This window comes from Chiloscyllium punctatum, chromosome 30 (assembly GCF_047496795.1).
Source record: "Chiloscyllium punctatum isolate Juve2018m chromosome 30, sChiPun1.3, whole genome shotgun sequence".
Classification (NCBI taxonomy): domain Eukaryota; kingdom Metazoa; phylum Chordata; class Chondrichthyes; order Orectolobiformes; family Hemiscylliidae; genus Chiloscyllium; species Chiloscyllium punctatum.
Genome location: NC_092768.1, coordinates 14,475,267 through 14,497,096, shown reverse-complemented (window position 1 = coordinate 14,497,096; position 21,830 = coordinate 14,475,267). Strand labels below are relative to the sequence as shown.

Sequence of the window (21,830 nt, the reverse complement as noted above, 5' to 3'; positions counted from 1 at the left end):
AATGCAACAAGATCTGGACAATATCCAGGCTTGGCCTGAGAGGTGGCAAGGAACGCCTGCTGCCTCCCTGCCTGTTTCGGGAATTGCACTGTCTCGGATCGTAAGACCCTACAGCGGATAGTGAGGACAGCTGAGAAGATCATTGGGGTCTCTCCTCCCTCCATTACAGATATTTACACCACACGCTGCATCTGAAAGGCAAACCCCACACACCCCTCACTCAAACTCTTCTCCCTCCTGTCATCCAGCAGGAGACACCGGAGCATTCAGTCTCTCACGGCCAGACTGGGCAACAGTTTCTTCCCCCACGCCATCAGGCTCCTTAGAACAGTATGGTCGGTCTCTTTCCTGTCTGAAATTCTTCACACGACTTCGAATTGCTGCTGGAAAAATGTTATTGATCATTCTTCAATGACACTGTAACCTGCGTGGTTTGCATTTCTTCTGCACTTTATGCCGTGTACGATTGTGTAGTTTGTGCTGCCCATGTCTCACCCTCGGCCCTGGAAGAACGCTGTCCCGTTTTTACTGTATCAGTTGAATGTGGTAGAAATGACAAATAAAAGCTACTCTGCTCTACTCTACTCTCCAAGGCACTAGTCAGGAGGGTGATGGAATACTCGCCATTTTCCTGGATGGGGGCAGCTCCAACAACACTGAAGGAACTTGATACCATCCAGGTCAAAGCTGTCCATTTGATTGGCACCACATCCACAAGTATCTGCTCCCTCTACCTCCACCTCCAGCAGTGTGTACTATCTACACGATGCCCCACAGATATTCATCAAAGATCCTTGGACTGCACAATCCAAACCCACAATGATCCAGAAGGACAAGGACAGCAGATCCATGGGAACACCACCAGCTGCAGGTTCCCCTCCAAGACACTCACCATCTGGGTTTGAAAATATATTCATATATTTCATATGATTCTCAGTGAAATCTCTCTCTCTCTCTCTCTCTCTCTCACATGCTTATGGTGATTCTGTATATATATAATATACTTGATATAAAAATCAATAACTAATTCAAAATCTATGCCTACGATTATTTGGAGATCTTAATTAAAATCTAATATTGCAACAGATCCAAAACTCCAAATTGATTAAATGTCGAATTCTTTTGTCAGTGTACGGAATGTTCTTATCTAATGGTTACAACAGAAGCAACTACAGCTGGACATCTGTATAATTATTAGTCCTTCTGTACCCACATCTCAAATCTGATATCTTGGGTCTACAGAGTTACCATTGCTCTAATGTATAGACTTCACCAAGCAGGACATTATCCTAGTGCTTTTGAAACTACTTTCACCATGTTGTCCTGCTTTTAGCCATGGGCAGCCCTTTGGCCATCATTTTCAGCTCTCTGCCACGGCAGCACTGAACAGCTCTCCCAACACCAGCATATCCTTGCTGAGGTACAGCTCCCAAAACTGCTCACAATATTTCAAATGCAGCTGTAACCAGTTTGATTCTTCCCTGGAACGCTCTGAGATTTCCTCTTTCCCCAGCACTGCAATGCTCTTGTTGACTAGTAACTGATATCTCTCCCTTGCTCTTCCTTCTGCTCCCTTTCCTAAACACATTATTCCCAGGAATATTTAATACCCAGTCTTGCCCTTCCCTGAGCCAGGTCTCTGTCATCGTCAAAACATTCAGATTCCACACTGCAATCTGAGTCTGCAACTCCCCAATCTTCCTGGTCTTCAGTACATCTGCACTGGTGAGGTCCAGCAAGGACTCATCGTGGCCGGGGTGTTGGTGGAGGTGAGATGGTGCCGAAGAGTGTTTGTCCAGAGACGACAGCAGCACGGCCCAGTGAAGGAGGCTCACGCCTGACCACTAGGCCCAAGGCCCATGGCCCATGACCAAGCACTTATCAAGGAGGACTGTAAAAGTTGGACACTTTTTCTTTATTTCTTCATTTTTCTGCTTTTTCTATTCTATGCTTTAGTTAGTTTTTCTGTGTTTTAAGATGATACCAGAGAGTGGTGACTTTGGACACACCTTCTGTTCTATTTTTGTGACAAAATACACTTGACAATAAATAAATCAAATAAATAAAGCAATTCAATCACAAACATGCACAGCAACCTGAATTTAGAAAGCACAACTTTTTCCTCTAATTTACTCTCACTTCACCGACTAACTTGCTATTGTCTATGATTCTGCCATTTGCATCTCCCAAGTATTTGTGAACCCTGGTCTTCTCATCAGTTCCCACACTGTGACATGTTGTTTTAATGGCTAAGAGCGCTTGAAAAACCCCCTGCAAGAAACTCAGTCCCAGCTCTCTTCAGGTTGGCAAAAGCTACAAATATGTTTCCGTTAAAGTACAATAAGGACATTAGGGAGAAGGAAGCTGAGGAAGATATTGACGGGGGAATAAGGAGAATGCAGGAGGCTTATGAAAATCATGTTGTGACTACAGGGTACTCAGTTTGTGGAGTTTGCACATTATCCCCATGTGTGCGTGGGTTTCCTCTCACAGTCCAAAGATGTGCAGGTTCGATGTCGAGAGGGTGCTGGGTGCCTGGAATGCATTGCCAGTGGAGGTGGTAGAGGCAGGCACAATAGCATCATTTAAGATATATCTAGACAGATACATGAATGGGCAGGGAACAGAGGGATATAGATCCTGAGGAAATAGGCGACAGGTTTAGATAGAGGATCTGGATCAGCACAGGCTTGGAGGGCCAAAGGGCCTGTTCCTGGGCTGGAATGTTCTTTGTTCTTTGATCTTCTAGATGGATTGGCCATGCTCAATTGTTCATAGTGTCCAGGCTAGGTGGATTAGCCATGGGAACTGCAGGGTTACAGAGATTGGGCAAAGATCTGGGTCTTGCTGGGCTGCTCTTCAGAGGGTTGGTGGAGACTCGATGGGCCAGATGGTCTGTTTCACCACGGTAGGGATTCTATGAAATCGATGAAATTTCACTGAACTGAAGTGAAATATAATCCCTCACCTTCAGAAATATCACTGCATATTTTTGTACCAATTGTTTTTCTAACTCTGTGTGTTTCTCTTGAAGAGGTTATTTTAAATTCTCTTGAACTTCATAAAGACTTTCCTCCACTGGTTAGAATATGTTTTCCTCTTGTTCCCTGAGATCTCAGAGTAAACTCTGCTCTTCCTCACTGAGAAACTTGGTGCATTTTAGTGAACTCAGATTTGATGCGGGTCTGTAGAGTGATCTTCTGTTCCTGTAAATGAAAAGTTACAAATGTTTTTTCGGCAATGAAAGTAACCAAAAAAAAAACTGATCAATCTTTGAGAATTAGAGCAGGGAGAGTTTTTCTGAATTTGAGAAATCTTCTCTTTCTGCTGCCACTCCCTTTCTAGAGCAGCCGATTTCTTCGCTGTGAGGGAATCCCACAGGAAGTTTTCACCCGATCCTGGAAAAAACCATCAGAAAATAAAAGAAGCGATAGACCATTAAACCGTGATGAAATAATCAGAGGATGGAATCTGTTTCCTTTTACCTTGTAGATTCCAACAGCTTCTTTAATTGAGATAAAGGTGTGAGATTTGTGTTCCCGGGAATCTCTACAAATCAGACAGATCAGTTTCTTATCATAAGATCATAGAAACCCTAAAGCATGGAAGCAGGCCCTACAGCCAATCAAGTCCACCCCGTTCTTCTGAAGAGCAACCCAGACCCATCCACCTAGACTATCTCTGTAACCCTAATGGCTAATCCATCTAACCTGCACATCTCTGGTCACGATGGGAAATTTAGCATGGCCAGCTAACCTAACCCACACATCCTTTGAACACCCAGAGGAAACCCAGACAGACGTGGGGAAAACATGCAAACTCCACATCGAGACTCACCCAAGGCTAGAATCAGAACCCAGGTCCCTGGTGCTGTGAGGCAGCAGTGCTAACCACTGAGCCACAATGCTGCCCCAGTTTCACAAAACAGATTCAGCATTTCGTTAAAAATCCAAAAGAATTGTGGATGCTGGAAATCCAAAACAAAAATAGAAATTATCGTAAAGGCTCAGCAGGTCAAGCAGCAACTCGGAAAAGAAATCAGTGTCAACATTTCAGGTTCAGTGATCCTTCTTCTGAACTCAAGAAAGGTGACTGGATGTGAAACATCAACTCTGATTTCTCTCCACAGAAGCTGCCAGACCTGCTGAGCTTTTACAGCAGTTTCTGTTTTGTTTCAGTTCTTCCTGATGTTCCTCACAGTGAAGTTTAGTTTTGTTCTCTTGCTGTTCTACACAGAAGTTTCAAGCTTTTTTTGGCCAGATCCATTAAAGCCAGATTTATCCTGAGATTACTTTCTGGAAACTCATGTTTACGTTCCGGGCAGGGGTCTGTTTTCTTTCCCCAGTTCTGGGTAATACAACCACCTTCTCCTTCCTGGAAACCCGTGAGCATCTGAGAATGAAGACCGAGTAGCAGCATTCTCATCAGAATAAGAATCATCTCGGCCAATCCTGTGAACTGAGACTACTTGAACCACTTTCCCAATTTCTCTATGAATCTAACACACGTTTTGAAACATTTCTGTATCTGTTGTGTGTGTGTGTTTATATGTGTGCATCTGTGTGTGTTGTGTGGGAGGTTTATGAGGGAGTATTATTTAGTGAAGTTTTATTGCAATGCCTCACAATTGTCGACATGCAGTTGGAGTCTATTTAATTGTAATAATCAGTATATTTTGTTAGTTAGAGAAACCTGGTCCACATTTTCAGTCAACATGGGTGTGAGAGTCAGGAAATTTGAGGAACCTGTATATATTTAAGATCTTTAAATTTTATGATGACTCTGGGAATGTCATATTTTGATTTCCAGCATACCACCATGGTGAGGCAGAACAAGGTTGGGGGCTGTTGGATTATTAAATAGATTAGATTTGATTACTTAGTGTGGAAACAGGCCCTTCGGCCCAACAAGTCCACACTGACCCTCCAAAGAGCAACCCACCCAGACCCATTCCCCTATATTTACCCCTTCACCTAACACTACGGGTAATTTAGCATGGCCAATTCACCTAAACTGCACAGTTTTGGACTGTGGGAGGAAACTGGAGCACCCAGAGGAAACCGGCGCAGACACAGGGAGAATGTGTAAACTCCACAGAGACAGTTGCCTGAGGTGGGAATTGTACCCGTGTCTCTGACGCTGTGAGGCTGCAGTGCTAACCACTGTACCACTGTGCTGCCCACAATTGGAGATTCAGGTGAGGCATTTGGCAAGAATGCAGATGAAGAAAAACTTAGGTTCTCTACTGCATTCAGGACACGGCACAGAAAATGATAAAGGATTGCCTGGAAGTGGCAGAGTTATTCCTATCTTTCGTGAGTTTTCAAGGACCATGTTGATTGACTTGATGGATAAAGTGAAGGTCATTTGCCAGAAGGAGCTGGGACAAACTGAAAAAGGATTGGAGGATAGGTGGGAAAGAACAATGCTGTGATTGGAAGATTGGTCAGAGACAGCGAGGCTATGATTGGAGGATCTGTATGAGAGCACTGTCATTGGTGAATCGGCCAGGGAAGAGAGCCTACGATTGGAGGATCAGTCAGAGGGAGTGAGACTGTGAATGGTCAGTCAGAGAGCATGCCCAAGAAAGTTCCAGAATGACAATAACCAAGGGCCAGTCCCAGGATTAGGTCAAGATGGTTTTGGGGCCTGAGTGAATCTAAGTGCTGGACACCCCTCGTGTTAAAGGTGAATGAACCTGGCGGCCTCTTGAGGAACTGAAGCCATGGGATGGAAGGCAGTTTGAGTGAAGGTGTAAGGTAGCTAATACAGAAACAGATCCTGCATTTTGTGTTTGTGGTTTTGCCCTCAGTACCCAGCAGCAGGGGCTAGGACTGCAGTGTCAAATTGGACTGATCTTTGTACAGCTCATCATCCCCATCTTCTGGCTGAAACTGGCACTACACTTGAATCTCCAGCGACAAAACAGGTCTTTAGAGAATCAGTGACTTCTGTTCCATGCAGCATGGTAGAAAAGTGACATTAAAAATCAAGATTTCCAAACTGCCCGATTCACTGAAAATAACTATTTGTGTATTTCCTGTTACTTATGATGTAAGAAACTTAAAATACCAGAGGAATTTTTTTCATTTCCTCAAACACAAAACATGTTTTATTTACAGTCTGATTAGGATTTTACAAAATATAATCAGGAAATTCAAATTCACATTAGGAACCAACCTGTTGTCAATGGCACTTTTTAAACTCCAATCCCTGACCTCTGACCCTTTCTTCCCAGGGTCAGGTTATTTTGATGTTAGGGATGAAAAGATTCCAAGACCCTGCACTTTTCCCAGATCCAGATAGGAATCGGAGCAGATTCTCAGAAAATGGTTTTCATCCCAAGTCCAGAAGAAAGGATAAAGTTTCCCAGTGAATTTATTCCCAGTGAAGGTGTGGAGATGGGACTTGGTGTCTGCGTTGTAAAATGAAACTGTCCCAGGTTCATAACTGAGATAAACTCCCACCTTCCTGGGGATCTGATTGACACGGAGAGGAGTTCGAGGGGAGCAGTTCATATAAAGCTGATTCCCATCCTGCCCAAGGATCCAGAACCCAGTTTGCGGGATCAAGCTAACCCGTCTCTTCCTCTCCACAGATTCTAAGACTACTCCCAGAATCCAGTCCTGATTCCCTCCCACCTCCACCTCCCAGTAATGTCTCCCCGATGTGAATCCCTCTGATCCCAGGGCACAGGGACGGTCTGTAAACCTCTTCTTGGTGTCAGGGAGACTCCTCCAGGTCTTGGTCCGGCACAAAATCTTCAGATCCTCAGACACTTTGAGCCAGGGACTCACTGTTTCCTCATCCAGGATCACAGAGACTAGGAGATAAAAACAGAAGTGCAGACAGTCCATGGATATAAGGGAGATAGAGAGGAGGAGAGAGAGAGAGAGGCGGGGGAGAGAGAGAGACAGAGACAGAGAGAGAGAGAAAGAAAGTGTGTGTGTGTGTACATACGTACACCTCTGCATGGAGAGGAATGTCTGTAGGGTTATGTATATGGTTGAGGGATGTATTTGTGGGGATCTTACATGCATGTGGGAGGATGGCCTTGTGTTTGTGGGGGAAATGTGTGCATGGAGGAGATACTTGAATGGTAGTCAAGGGGATGTCTGTGTATGGGTGGATGTGCATGAGTCAGTGGGTGGATGTGTGGCTGTCGAGAAGTCGATGTGTGTGTGGAGATGTGAGGATGGGAGGAATCTGAGTACATGTGTGAGCAAGGTGGGGAAATGTGTGGGGTAAAGGCATGTTTGAGGGTGTTATATATGTGTGGGGGAAGAGAACATGTGTCTGTGAGAAATGTGTATCGCCTCTTTATGTATATAAAAAAGGAATAGAGAAGCCAAAGTCAACACAGGCCACTTAGAGAATGAAGATGAGGAAATAATAACATTGAATCAAGAAATGGCAGGGGCTTGAATATAACTTGGAATCAGTCTTCACTAATAGTATCCCAAAATTACAAATTATGTAGGGGAAAAACAAGGAGAGAAAAAAAATTCATCAACTATCACATGACAAAAAAGTGCTCGGAGACACATGGGGCTAAAGTCTGATAAATCCCCTCACTGTGGTGAGTTGCATATTCAAATACAGATACACAATCCTTTATCCAAAATCCTTGGGGCCAGTTGCTTTTCAAAATTTGGAATTTTTCAGATTTCGGAATAAATGACATTTTCACAGTGAAATGAAAACACTATTACCTAACAGCAGATGCAGGTTTGAATAGTATGGGCGCTGAGACATAATTCACACCTGCCAGTGCTGGGCCACGCCACCAAGTCACATCAGAGTGAGGTGGTTCGACTGGGTGTGGAGATGGGTCACCTGTTCACTCGCCAAAATGACGCTCCACACTTCATGACAAAAAATCAGATTTTGGAATTTCGGATAAAGGATTGTGTGCCTGTATTAAAGGAAGTAACTACAAAATTGATGCATTGTGCATAATCATCCAGGTATCCTAGATTCTGGAAAAGTCCCAGATGATTGGAAACTGATACTGTAACAATTTAAAAAGGAAGTTGGGATAAAAGAGGTAATTATATGCCAATTGGGTCAGCATCTGTTTTTGGGAAAATGTTAAAGTCTCTTCTAGAGATGTAACAGCAAAGCGCACATAAAATGATCAAAAATCATGCCTAACAAATTTACTAGAATTTTTAAAAGAAGTAATATGCAGTAAAGATAAAGGGAAAACAGTGGATGTAACATTATTTTGATATTCAGATGGCATTTGATAAGGTGCCATACATCAGGCTACTTAATAAGAGACCATGTATTGGAGGTGATATATTAACATGGATTGATGATTAGCTAACTAATAGAAGACAGGGAGTTGTGATTGTGGGGGCATTTTCAGGATTGCAACCTGGAACAGGGTTCCACAGGGATCATCGCTGGGTCACATTTATGAACTGTATGTATCAATGACTTGGATGAGGAAAGTGAATGGACTAAAGTCAAGTCTAAGGATGACAACTGAACAGGTGGGAAGGCAAGTGATGAGTGTAGTGACTGTATTGAGGTTAGTCAGGTGACCCTCATCGACTGTGAGTTCTCTGATTGGGGATTTAAATCTGGTCCAATCGGGGAGCCCTGGCTGATAGATAACAACAGGAGTATTGGGAGAGGTGGGCGCCACAGGGAGTGGAGTGCATTATTTCTCCCTCCAACTCTATTTTGATTTAGTCCCTACCCTCCCCTTCACTGTTTTGATCACACAGCATTGCCCTGTGGTTTGAAGGGCAGTGCTTGTCACTGGCCACTCGGGTGTTTTTCCTATCTTCCTGGTGGTGGAAATTCGTGCACTTTGTGTCTTTCACTGTGTCGCACAGCTACACACACACACACACACCATGGGTGCTGGGAAAAAATAAGCACTACCGCAGTTAGGCGATAGTGTGGGGGTTAAAAAAAAAACAGGAGCCTGGGTTAGAGCCAGGGTGTCCTTGGAGAAGGAGCACGGCGGTGTCCACCAAAACCCTGGAGTCGTTCAGGGAGAGGTGGGCGCAGCAGGGAGTGGAAAAAAAGAAAAAAAAAACAACAGGAGTATTCGATATTCTGATGCTCTGAGGGAACTGTCTCAGTGTCAAGGACATGCCATGTGCAAATAAAGGGTGACTTGCTCATGGGATACTAGTCTCTGTGGAGTTATTTCAGTGGCAACGAGAGTAAAACATGCTCCTGAAGAAATTCACTCACAAGAATTGTCTTTGAATTGGGGTAAGCATGTCTAGCATCATGTCAATATTTGGGAAGCTTGACTCATTTGATTCTGCCATCAAAGACTGGGTGCAGTATGGGGAAAGAAATTTTTTACACGCAGATGACATTGGAGTAGATGAAAAGCAATGAGGAATTTCCCTGATAGCTTGTGGACCTGCAGTTTTTTCTGTAATTAGGAGCTTAACTTTCCCTGAAACACTCGATAATAAAACCTTTCAAGAGTTGACAGATTTGCCACCTGGAAGTTTCCTCCAATTTTGAGAAGATACTGTTTTTACTCAGCTATTCAAGAACCAGGGGAATCCTTATCAGGATTTTTGACAAGATTAAGACTAGTAGAGGCATGTGACTTTGGTTTAACTCTGAAGAAGCTGCTCAGAGCAGATTTAGTGTGTGGGATTAATAATGTAACCATACAAAAGTGCCTAATAGCTGAAGCACAACTCTCCCCAGTCCGACTAAGCTTGGGAACACCACTGCAGTGAAGGCAATTGCCGAGCCTCACTCAGGACATATTCTCAACAGAGGGTCCTTCGGTCAGCCCAAGGCAAAATCCAAAAACAAAACCAAGCCTCAGTTCAAATTCTCTTCATGATTCGGGCTGGCAAACCATTGTAGTTGCTGCTCATACGCGGACTCTAGACAGCAAAAGAGTCCAACTAAACCTAAATTGCATAAGAGAATATATCGCCCGGTATCCAGGAGATTGCCCACTTTGGATAGTCCACCTGCATCTGGTTTGGAACAGTCAAATTGCTTAGCAACAAACAAATCAGAACCAATCAAAATAAATGACTGGTTACATGGTCACCTGGTTGTTATTGAGGTTGATAAGGATGGAACAATTTCAATGATCGCAAAACCAGTTATTAACAAACTTCACCTTGGACTTAATTTTGCACGAGACATCAACTAGATCCCTATATCGGGGAACCTTTCCAGATTAAGGGGACAATTTTGGTTCCAGGGTCTTGTGAGAAGCAGCTGGTTCAGTTCCCACTGACTGTAGTAAAAGGGTCAGGCCCAAGCTGGATGGGGTAGAATTGGTTGAGAAAGATTCACCTAGACTGGCTCAACATTTCTCAATTAGTAAGTGGCAGCTTGAATGAAGTCCTAATGTCGAGCTGGACGTTTTTAAGGAAGGTTTAGGGACTACCAAAGGACACAGGGCCACCTTGCATGTTGACCAGGAAGCAATTCTGCAAGGGTCACTCAGAGCCATTTGCTTTATGGGCAAACATAGATGGAGAAATCAGAAAGCTGGAAAGTGAAGGAGCTACCAAACCAGTCCAGTTTGTGGAATGGACAGCACCGGTCGGACTGATTGTGAAGCCCAATGGGTCGGTTTGCCTTTGTGGGGATTTGAAACAAACAACAAACCGCAGTTCACAGCTGGATAAATCCCCAATTCCTCACACAGAGGATTTATACACAAAGCTGGAGGGGAGGTGGGCTGTCCTTCACAAAACCAGACATGAGTCATGCATTCCTGCAATTGTAGCTCAAAATGATTCCCAGAAAGATGCTACAATTAATACCCATAACAATTTCACAGAACACGAGTCTGCCATTTGAGGTATCATCAGCCTGTGTAATTTTTCTATGGACAACAGAGAACAATTTACAAGGTCTACCTCAGGTCGCCATTTATTTAGATGATGTGCTAACAACAGGGAAGACCAATAAGGAGCACTGAGAGAACTTGGACACAGTCCTTGAATGTTTCTCCCAGGTGGGCGTACGCCTTAGAAGGGAAAATGTGTGTTCCGAGCTCCCTAAGTGACCGACTTGAGCTACAGAGACGAGAAGACTGGGTTACACCGACTGGAAGATAAAGTGAGGGCGATCAAAAGTGCCCTTGCTCCCATGTCTGTACCTGAACTGAGGGCTTTCCTTGGGCTGGTGAATTATTATGGAAAGTTCATCCATAATCTGGCCTCCATCCTGGCACTTTTGCATCAACTCCAAAAAAAGGATCTGCCTTGGAAATGTTTGCATCGCGAAGCCATTGTTGTTTCTTCACTTCCCTGAAAGCTATCACCCTCAAAGGTGAAAGGCACACAATCATCTCAAGTGAGATCTGGTATTGTTAGGGATATTTCCCCGGATGGTCTCGGGGTAGTTTTAGCTCATGGTTGGCCCAATGGAGAGGAACACCCAATAGTGTATGCATCCAGGACTTCGGCTAATGCAGAGCGTAAATAAGCCCAGATGTGAGAAGGAAGGTTCGATGGCCATATTTGGACTCAAGAAGTTCCAGCTATACCTTTCTGGACTTGGATTTGTAATCCTAATGGATCACAGAACCCTGCTAGGTCTACTTAAAGAGGACAAGGCAATGCAGCCCATACCTTCAGGCTGAATTCAGCAGTGGGCTCTAATATTACGTCCATACAATTACAAGTTGAAACACTGTCTGGGAGGCCAGGTAGCAAATGTGGATGCATTGAGCTGCTTCCCACTGGCAGATATACATCCAGTGGTACTGCCACTGCATGAGTCCAAAATGGTTTCAAATTTCCAGTCACAGCTGACAATATCAGACGTTGGATGCAGAAAGATCTGGTCTTGGCAAAACTGAAACAGCTGGTGGTGATGGGGGAAACCAAAGGGCCATCATACCCAGAACTAAAACCTATCTGTATCCGGAGAGATCAGATCACAGGAGAAAATGGCATATTATTATGGGAAGCAAGAGTAAATATCCTGAGTGAAGGTTGTCACCAAATCCTGGCTGAACTTTACTAGGCTCTTCCAGGGCTTTACAATATGAAAATGTTGGCGAGACTTTTTGTGTCTGGTGGCCAGTATTGGATGCATTGATGGGCCAGTGCCCAGAGTGCCAACAAGGACACAACATTCTTGGGAATGACCAGGTAAACCACGGACTCAGTTATATGTCAATTATACAGGTCCTTTCATGGGGTCAATGTTCTTGGTCATTGTGGACACCCACTTAATGTAGTTGGATGCGTATAGCGTTCATTCGTCAAACGCGATGATAGCAAAACTGCGCATGTCTTTTGCAACACAGGGACTTCCGTAAGTGTTGGTCACAGATAATGGGCCATCATTCACTGGCAGGGACAGTGAGGACTTGCTAAAGTCAAAGAGCATTCAACATATAAGAACAGTTCCATACCATCCATCATCCAATGGTCTGGCAAAAAGAGCAGTCCAAACTTTGAAAGCGAGCTTAAAAAAACAACCTGCAGCCTAACCAGATACCAAACTGTCCCAGTTTCTATTTGATAAGAGGACCATGCCTCATGCAGCTACAGAAGTAGCACCAGCAGAGTTGCTGATGGAGTGAAGACTCGGCACCAGGTTAAACCTGATCTTCCTGGACCTGGGTGGAGGCAGGGGGAGGGTAAAACAGCATCAGGAATACCAGTGACAGACAAAGACTCCGCGAAATGACAGAGACACTTCACTTTGGGGAACAAAGTTTGGTGCAGGAAATGACCCTGAATGATCCTGAGTGGTCAACGTGAGGTCAGGTCCACTGATGTATAAAGTTTGGGGAAGTGCAACAGTCCTGAACAAGCATGTGGACCACATGAAAGCTGCAAACTCACAAACAGGGCGGAAGCAAAATGCGCCTGACTCCTGGGAACAGTCAGAAAGGCTGGCAGGGCCTATGGGCTCTCCCTCAGCACTAAGGGTTGAAGAGACCTCAGAATCAAAGATGGACATAGCGGACATTGCCACCTGAAGAAGAGAATGAATTCCTTCCGAGTTGGTTGGGGTACAAGAGGAGAACTGCTGTACGTTACACGTTGCCCTTATCCAAGGCAGAATCGGAGGAATCTGAGCCGGTGTCAAAAACACTTCAGGCAGAGCTGCAAGGGAAAGAACTGGCCTGTGTCCTCAGGCTCAGAGGGAGAGGGATGTAGTGATTGTGACGAGCTCGGCCAGGTTGATATGAAAAGCAATGAGTTCCCTGATTGGGGTTGTTAATCTGGTCCAATCAGGGAGTCCTGGCTGGCAAGATATAAACAGGAGTGTCAGACCTCCTGTCACTCTCAGTGCTGGCTGTGAGGGAGCTGGATCAGTGTCAAGGACTTTCCAAGTAGAAGCAAAGGGTGGTTTGGTGCCGGGATACAGGCCTCTGTGGAGTTATTTCAGTGAGGATGACAGAAAGAGTCTGTGGAGGAATAGAGACAGATTAGGTGAATGGGAGAAACCTTAGCAGGTGGAAGGTAATGTGAGGGAATGTGAGATTATACACTTTGGCAGGAAAGATAAAGTAGCTGGATGTCATTTAATAGATAGAGACCACAGAAAGCTACAGAAGAGAGAGACTCTGTAGTTGTTCGTGAATCACAAAAAGCTAGCATTCATGTTCTGTGGATTACCGCGAGGGCAAATGAAATGTTGGTGTTTGTTACAAAGAGAATGGAGTAGAAATGTAGGGAGGTTTTGCGAAAACTAGACAAGGCATTAGTCAGACACAGCTGCAATACTGTGAACATATTTTACAATATATGGACCCCTGGAGGTGGTGGTCACAGATAATGGGCAGCAGGGACTTCAAATATTTCCTATCGTCAAATGGCTTTTGAAAGGATAAGTATTTTGGCATTGGAGGCCTACAGAGAAGTTTCACTGGGTTGATACCAGGCATGGAAGGGCTATGATATGAGGAGAGGTTGAGTAAATTGATCCTGTACTCATTGGAATATAGAAAATGAGAAGTTGCCTTTATTGAAATCTACCTGATTCTGAGAAGACTTGACCAGGTAGCTGTGGAAGGACATCATTCCACCTCTTGGACAGCCTCGGACCACAGGGTATAATCTCAGAGTAAACAGTTACACATTTAAGAACAAGATAAGGAGGAATTTCTTCTTTCTGAGAATTGTGAATCTGGGGAATTCTTTACTGCAGAAGGCTGTTGAGGTTGGGTTATTAGTGAACTCCCACAGAAATGTCCTGGAGTGGAGATGATTGATCTTGAACAATCACAACCATCTTCCTCTGTGCTTGGTATGACTCTAACCAGTGGAGAGATTTCCCCCGATTCCTATTGACTCAGTTTTGCTGAAGTTTCTTAATGCTTCTTTATGTTACACCAAGTTACATGCTATATTGATGTCAAAGACAGTCTGAGCCATTATTATCCAGCTTTCTTTTTAACTAAGTGCTTAATTATATATCTATGGTATTTGTAAACATAACAATCCAAATAACAGAATATAAATACAGAACAAAGAAACGTAGCTGAGCTTTACCAGGTTTAATAGCTCCCACCATTTCTCTCCACACTGGAAATGGTAAAATGATGTTCAAGCTTTCAGTGGACAGGACACCATCTGTTAGTGACAGTGCATTACCAGTGTCATGGCTCATCCTGTAAATATTAAAAAGATTATCATAAATTCATTGAAAACCTTTCTGAGCAATTTCACCAACTTGCACTGAGTTTCAGTAAAGTGCATGTCCTACCTCATCTTCCCAGATACTTCCTCCTGAAATAAACAAAGCACAAATCTGAGTTGACAGAGACTGACTGACTTTATCAAGAAAGTAGTAATTACACTCACATTGCTCCAAGCTGCTGTCTCTGATTGCTGCAGTTCTGGAACAGAATAAGAATGGCACACAAAACATACTGAAGCACTGGAGGAAGTAAAGTAAAAATTAAGGAATTGCAAAGGGTGCCAGTAAACATTAACCGACTTTACTCAAGAAAAGAGAAGATCTGACTTAGATGTTAAAAATTATGAAGGGATTGATCTGTTTGATTCAGTGATGATGTTTCCACCTCAAAGGAACCAGAAAATCTGTGTTCAAATACATAATCCTGTTAGAGCAGCCCATGATTGAGAGCAGCACAAAATGGCCAGTGGTTGCCCATGACAAAAGCAGCAGAACATGGCTTACAGTAGCTCTAGAGAACTTGGTAAAATATTTTGCTAAATATGTCTGCATAAGTTATAACAACGGTAGCTCTGTGAACCCAAGATAACAGAATTGAGATGGCACAGCAGGCCTCACAGTTATCTGAAGATGCAGCTGCAGTTGCTTACACAGGAGACATAGATAAGAGCATTTCACATCAGAAACCTACATTTAATTTGTAAATCTGTTACAAATGTAGATTTTAGTCAAGATTCTTCAAATAATGATAGGCATAGATTCTGAATTAGTTATAGATTTACACACTTATATCAAGAAAATCCCACTTACAGCATGTGCAAAGAAGTTGTTATAATTATAGTTACAAGATAGAAGTGCTGTGTTTGATTGACATTCCAAGGTTGGGTGAGAAAGAAACTGCTCACAATCCTTAGCTAAAGAATTCTAACATTAGGTATGACCATAGAACTTTATTGGAACTGATGTAACAAATTTTATAACAATTCATAAAAATTAGCATCCTTTATATCACCAATAGCAAGATTAGTATGAAAAATGAATTGCATGACAGATTTCAAGAAGTCCTTCGTGATAAATTATTGGCAATGAATGGAGCTGGCAAGTGTCTGAGAAGGAGTATGGCTTACAGGATTGAATATAGCATCCACTATGAAAAGCCCCAAGAAGGGACATAAGAGAATCTGGGAAGCTTCATGAGAACATAGAGGCCTGTGGGTTGACTACGCACCTGTCCATCTCAGGCCACGCAGTCACAGTATTTCTGAAATTGGAAGTGTATGTAATTAATTAATTAATTATGATTGGTTTGTAATTGCTAAAGGCAGGCTGAAAATGTGTATAGAAATGTATGTCTTTCTTCTATTCATTGAAGAACGCTGGATTTTCAGACAGTCTCTTGCCACCTGTGAAATTTCAATAAACTCTTTGATGCGAGAAGTATTGAATGATTTATTTGGTCATTCTGCCCCAACAATCTAAATCACAAATAAATTGAATGGGGAGTTCATGAGAAATGTCTTCATTGAGAGAGTGAAGAGGGAAGTGAAACAAAATAAAAGACAAGAACACCTCAATAGTATCAGGGATAGCAAGGAAATAAAGAGCTAAAGCAGAATAGTCCATAGTGTGGAAAGTTACTCACAGAGAACTGCATCTCACATGGGATAGGTGTCTGAGGGAAATGAAAAACACAAACGATGCCTTTTCCCCTTTAAAATATTGACTGCTAATAAAACAAACGCAAACTCTAACTCTCTAGATTGTTGCAATACAGTGCAATTTGACACATAGAATTCCCAAAGAAAACAGGTGTCTCCACACAGTTTCAGGTCATAACACAAAACCATGTCAGTACTAGCCAATGAACCTGAGGCAAAGGAACTGAACACTGGCAAAGTTAATTCTCAGGTCCAATTCCTGAAGAGTCAGGTTTGCACCTTCTGACCAATCAGGACATGAAATGCTATTTAGCGACACCTAATTGGAAAGTCAGGTATTTAACTATGAGGAAATTGTGTTTAATTTTTAAAACATTTTATGTTTAATTTGGATAAGTGCAAGGTATGCCATTTCGATAAAACAAACAAAGACAGGATTTATACAATCAAAGGTCGGGCCTTGAGCAGTGTTGTAAAACATTGACACCTCGGTTTTCAAATTCATAATTCTTTTGAAGTTTTCCTCACATGTATACAGGGTAGTTAAGAAGCCATTTAGAATGTTTCCTTCATTGTTCATTCCTTTAAGTATCAGAGTTGGAACATTATGTTGAGGTTGTACAGGACATTGGTGAGGCCTCTTCTGGAGTACTGTGTCCAATTCTGGTCTCCATGACGTAGAAAGGATATCGTGAAGCTAGAGAGTTCGGAAGAGATTTACCAGGATGTTGACAGGAATGGAGGGTTTGAATTGGAAAGAGAAGCTGGATAGGCTGGAGTTTCTTTCACTGGAAGTCGAGATGTGACCTGAGAGGTTTATAAAATAATCAGGGGTACAGACAAAGTGAATGGCAGGTGTCTTTTCCCTTGGGAAGAGGATGTCAAAATTAGGGGGCATATTTTTATGGTGAGAGGTGAAACTTTAAAAAAAACTATAAGGAGCAACTTCTTTCACACAGAGAGGAGTTTGTGTGTTGAGTGAACTTACAAAGGAAGTGTGAATGTGGGTACAGTTACAACATTTAAAAGACATTTAGACAAGTACATTAATCAGAAATGTTTGGAGGGATATGGGCCAAGGGCAGGCAGGTGGGACTAGTTTAGTTTGGGATTATGGACAGCCTGGACTGGTTGGACCGAAGGGTCTGTTTCCATGCTGTGTGACTCTGTGTTTCCACTGTTTTCAGGGAGCATACATTGAGTATCAAATATTTTTACCTCACTTAACTCTCGTAAGGCTGTATTTTATTGAAAGGATGCACAGCCATGTTGAGGTTTAGTTAGCAGTTAGAACCTGTCAAATGTACCCAGCCCAGTGATAAGTAGATTGTCTACCCAGGATGAGGTATGTAACTGTGCTTTGTGTATAAACATCCAGACTATTTGTAATGTGCTCCTCAGGGATACAATGGCCTGCCTGTAGGACAGGGGTGGTGGATACCTGCCTTAGCAGCCTGAACCAGGAAAAGGCCTTTGACAGGACATCACACACTGACATGTGGGACTTGCTCTCCAAAATGGGCTTTGGGAGGGAATCTGCAATTGAATCTGACTGCTCTACACCAACATCCTTAGTGCAGTCTCAATTAATGGGTGGGAATGAGACAGCTTCCCGATCAGATCCAGAGTCAGGCAGGGCTGCCTACTCTCTCCTGCCTTGTTTGTGCGTTGTATACAGCCCTTTGCTGAGTCCATCAGGAAGGACGTGAGCCTGAGATGGGGTGACTATTCCAGGCAGCGGAGGCCTACAAGGGAAAGCCTCCCTGTACATGGATGATGTCACTGTTTTCTGCTCAGATCTGCTGTCACGTGCACAGACTCATAAGCATCAACGACCAGTTTGAACTGGCCTCAGCAGCCAAGGTAAATCAAGGCAAGGAACTGGGCTGACCAATCCTTCATGCCTTTCACCATCAGGACAGATTACCTGAAGGTGCTGGGAATATGCTCAGAGGAGCTGGGGCATGCACAAAAACTTGAGAGGAGAGTATTGCCAAGGTAAGACAGAAACTGGTCCTTTGGGAGCAGTATTTCCTCTCCATTGCAGGTTAAAAATCTGGTTATTAGGTGTGAGATACTCTCACTGTTGTATGAGGGGCAGGTCGGGCCCATTCCCAGAACCTGCATTGCTGCAATTACCAAAGTCATCTTCCACTTCATCTGGAGGTCGAAGTTGGACATGTCACAGGAACACCATGTACAAACCTCTGGATAACGGGGGGAAGAATATACCCAAGATCACCCTCATCCTGATGGCCACCTTTGTGTGTGGCTGCATCAAGCTGCACCAAACACCAAGTCTCACTATGTACTGAGGTTCGACCTGTCCCTGGTGTTGGGAAGGGTGGGACTGGCCTTGTATTAGCAGAGCGCTCCAAGTAGTTGGACCGTTCCATATCACCTGTCCTCCAGGTAGGAATTTGCAAACAAAAACACCTTTAACCACAATTCATCAGCACAGATCATCCCCAAGAGCCTGCAGGGAATGAGTGGGTGGGTCTTGTCGGCTTGTTCCTTGAGCAGATTGTCAAAGGCATTGCCAGAACTTCTTAACAAGCACCAGGACGTTGCTTGGTTGCTGGTGAGAAGGGTACTACCTGTGAGATCTTTCATATATACCCAGAGTCTCTCCAACTGCACACGTTGCCCTTGAAGTGGCTGTGGAAGGTAGAGACTGTCACACATCTCCTGCTGGAATGTGCCTTTACAAAGAAAGCCTAGAGAAAGATGCTGTGGCGTTGGTCAAGTTTCATCCGCAGTAGCTCAGTGACGCGTGACTCTGTGTTGTACGGTCTGTTCCCTGGGACACACAGTGAGACAAACATCGACTGTACTCAGAGGACCATCAACTCAGTGAAAGATGCTCTTTGGTCTGATCGAAACCTGTCGGTCTTCCAGGGCGAGGAGTTGACTTCAACTGAGTGTTACAGACTGGCACATTCCAAGGTCCAGGACCACGTGTTGAGAGATGGACTAAAGCCTAGGGCAGCTGCTGCAAGGCGCAGTGGGTAAAGACCATCATCTAAAATCTTTCTGCTGAAGTTAGATGGAGGTGCACTCAGTTATCAGACCCTCCCAGTGCCTCAAATGTTTGTAAATATTGTCTTGTACAAGTTAGAAATGCACTGGGTTTGTTTGTTCTCCCAGATATAATTATAACATGTAAAAGATATCTGGGTCGGTGTATGAACAGGAAGGAAGGGTTTAGAGGGACATGGACCAAATGCAAGAAATTGAGACAAATTAATTTCGAATATCTGTTCAGTATGGACAAGTTGGACTGAAGGGTCTATTTCCATGCTGTATCTCTCTGAATCTGACTCTATATGTAAAGACTATACAGAATAGAACAGCTCTAATAATATTGTATGGATATACAGATTTTTATGAATAAACAATATTTTTGAAATACACCAACTTGTAATTTGAACGGTTTTCCGCATGGATGTGAATAAATCACTTGCATCTTGGGCTGGAGTTGTGAATTGTCGACTGCTTTTTAATTTAGCCTTTTAATAGTGAGGAGAATTTCAATAGTGAGACCCACAATCATCAATGAGATTGAGGAAAATGTATGAAACAGGAGAGTGGACAAACACATGAGGGAAAGAGGAGCAGAAAGGGATATTGGAGGAATGACGGAGGATGGGAGCAAGTTTATGAGGATCACATTCTGAGTTTACTTTCCGTGAACTAAAATTAAATATAATCCCTCACCTGCAGAAATATCACTCCGTCTTTTTGTTCCAACTGTTTTTCCAACTTTGAGAGTTTCTCCTGAAGAGAATTTAAATTCTTTTGAATTTTGCCAAGATTTTGCTGCATTGTTCTGAGAATGTTTTCCTCTTGTTCCCTGAGATCTCGGAGTAAACGCTGCTCTTTCTCAGTGAGAAACTGGTGTATTTTAGTGAACTCGGATTTGATGCAGCTCTGTAGATTTTGGGATTGCACCTAAAAGAGCAAATATAGAGACAATCTGCTTCTGCAGTAAAACACAACAAAGGAGGGAATCAAATTTGGAAGCTGAGCTCAGGGAAATTTTACCCGAATTTGGGAAATCTTCTGTTTCTGCTGCCGCTCCATTTCTATAGCCGCCGATTTCTTCCCTGTGAGAGATTCCAAGGAAGATTTCACCCGATCCTGGGATTGGGAGAGAAAATCAGAAAATAAAAGTATTAGATCATGAAAATGTGATGAAATAATCAGAAGATGGAATCGGTTTCCTTTTACCTTGTAGATTCCAACCGCTTCTTCAATCGGGATGAAGCGGTGCTCCCTGTGTTCCCGGGAAACTACACAATTCACACAAATCAATTTCTCGTCAGTTTCACAAAAAACCTTCAGTTCTTCCTGATGTTCCTCACAGTGACGTTTATTTCCCTTCTCTTGCGGATTCCGACTTAACTTTCGAACTTTCTCAGATAGATTCGCTAAGGCCCGATTTACCCTGAGGTTTCTGTCTGGAAACTCCTGTCTACATTCCGGGCAGGAGATTCTCTCCTGCTTTTCCCAACTCTGGGTGATACAGGAGCGGCAGAAGTTGTGTCCACAATCCAGTGAAACCGGATCGGTGAAGAAATCCAGACAAATGGGACAGATTACCTCCTCGGTCAAACTCAGGAAATGCTGTTTGAAATCCATGTTGTTTGGTATTCCTGATGAAGGGCTTTTGCCCGAAACGTCGATTTTCCTGCTCCTTGGATGCTGCCTGAACTGCTGTGCTCTTCCAGCACCACTCTAATCCAGAATCTGGTTTCCAGCATCTGCAGTCATTGTTTGGACCTGTTTGATATCCATGTCCACCCTCAGCACTTCCGGATTCCATCTATTTTCAGTTTCAGTTTCCCTGCGCCGCGGAACACATTCAGCTCAGTCACTCCCTCAGGGAGGTCAGTGCAATCCTCAAGGAATTCTTGTTATTGGCTGCTCTCGGCCCCGCCCACTCTGAGAGGCGGAGACAGCCCCCAGAGCAGAATGAGGAATAAACAGCGTTAGAGCAGCGACAGGGAATCACTGAAGCCGGGAGGTGAGAGGGAAGGTCGGTTGGGAGTGGGGTAGGTGGGTGGAGAGAGGATGGGAGAGGGTGGGGGTTTTGTCCTGGGAGTGACTGGCAGCCTGCTGCTCTCCTTCATATCCTTCAGTCCTAAAGCAGCCCCAGGCACGGATGGCCAAGTTGTGTTTGACTCTGGGGGAAACACAAGCTGAAACATATTGTCCAGCGCCTCCTCACCTCTCCCTTACAATCCACCAGGATCCTCTCAATCCTCACTTTGGGAGTCACTGCACAGAACTGAAGAGCCTCATCCCTGGTCCCATTCTGGGAAATCTCCCCTTGTACCATCCCTTCAGCCTTGACATCCTTCCGAAAGGGCAGGCCCAGAATTGGCTGCAGCTTGGGGCAGGAGACCAGTGGGAATCCTGTTGGTGTCATTTCCACTATTTCTCCAGGCTCACTGCTGGATCCCACTAAATACAACAGACAGTCCAGGGAATCCGCACCAGGGATATTCAACCCCAAGGGTTTCCACCAAACTGGACACACGGCAGCAATTC

The 21,830-nt window shown here is 43.8% G+C and overlaps 1 protein-coding gene across 2 annotated transcripts; it reads right to left on the bottom strand.

Moving 5' to 3' along the window:
- Positions 1–6,099: 6,099 nt before the first annotated feature.
- LOC140455208 (nuclear factor 7, brain-like) lies at positions 6,100–20,992 on the bottom strand. 2 transcript variants are annotated; one of them, XM_072549924.1, is made up of 6 exons: positions 20,508–20,992; positions 20,322–20,417; positions 19,995–20,228; positions 14,686–14,708; positions 14,472–14,590; positions 6,100–6,823 (listed from the first exon to the last, which is right to left on the bottom strand). In XM_072549924.1, exons 1-6 carry the CDS (start codon positions 20,916–20,918, stop codon positions 6,246–6,248), a joined length of 1,461 nt encoding a protein of 486 aa, XP_072406025.1. In that variant the 5' UTR covers positions 20,919–20,992; the 3' UTR covers positions 6,100–6,245. The 2 variants fall into 2 exon arrangements, with proteins under 2 accessions (XP_072406025.1, XP_072406026.1); XM_072549925.1 differs by lacking the exon at positions 19,995–20,228.
- Positions 20,993–21,830: the final 838 nt, after the last annotated feature.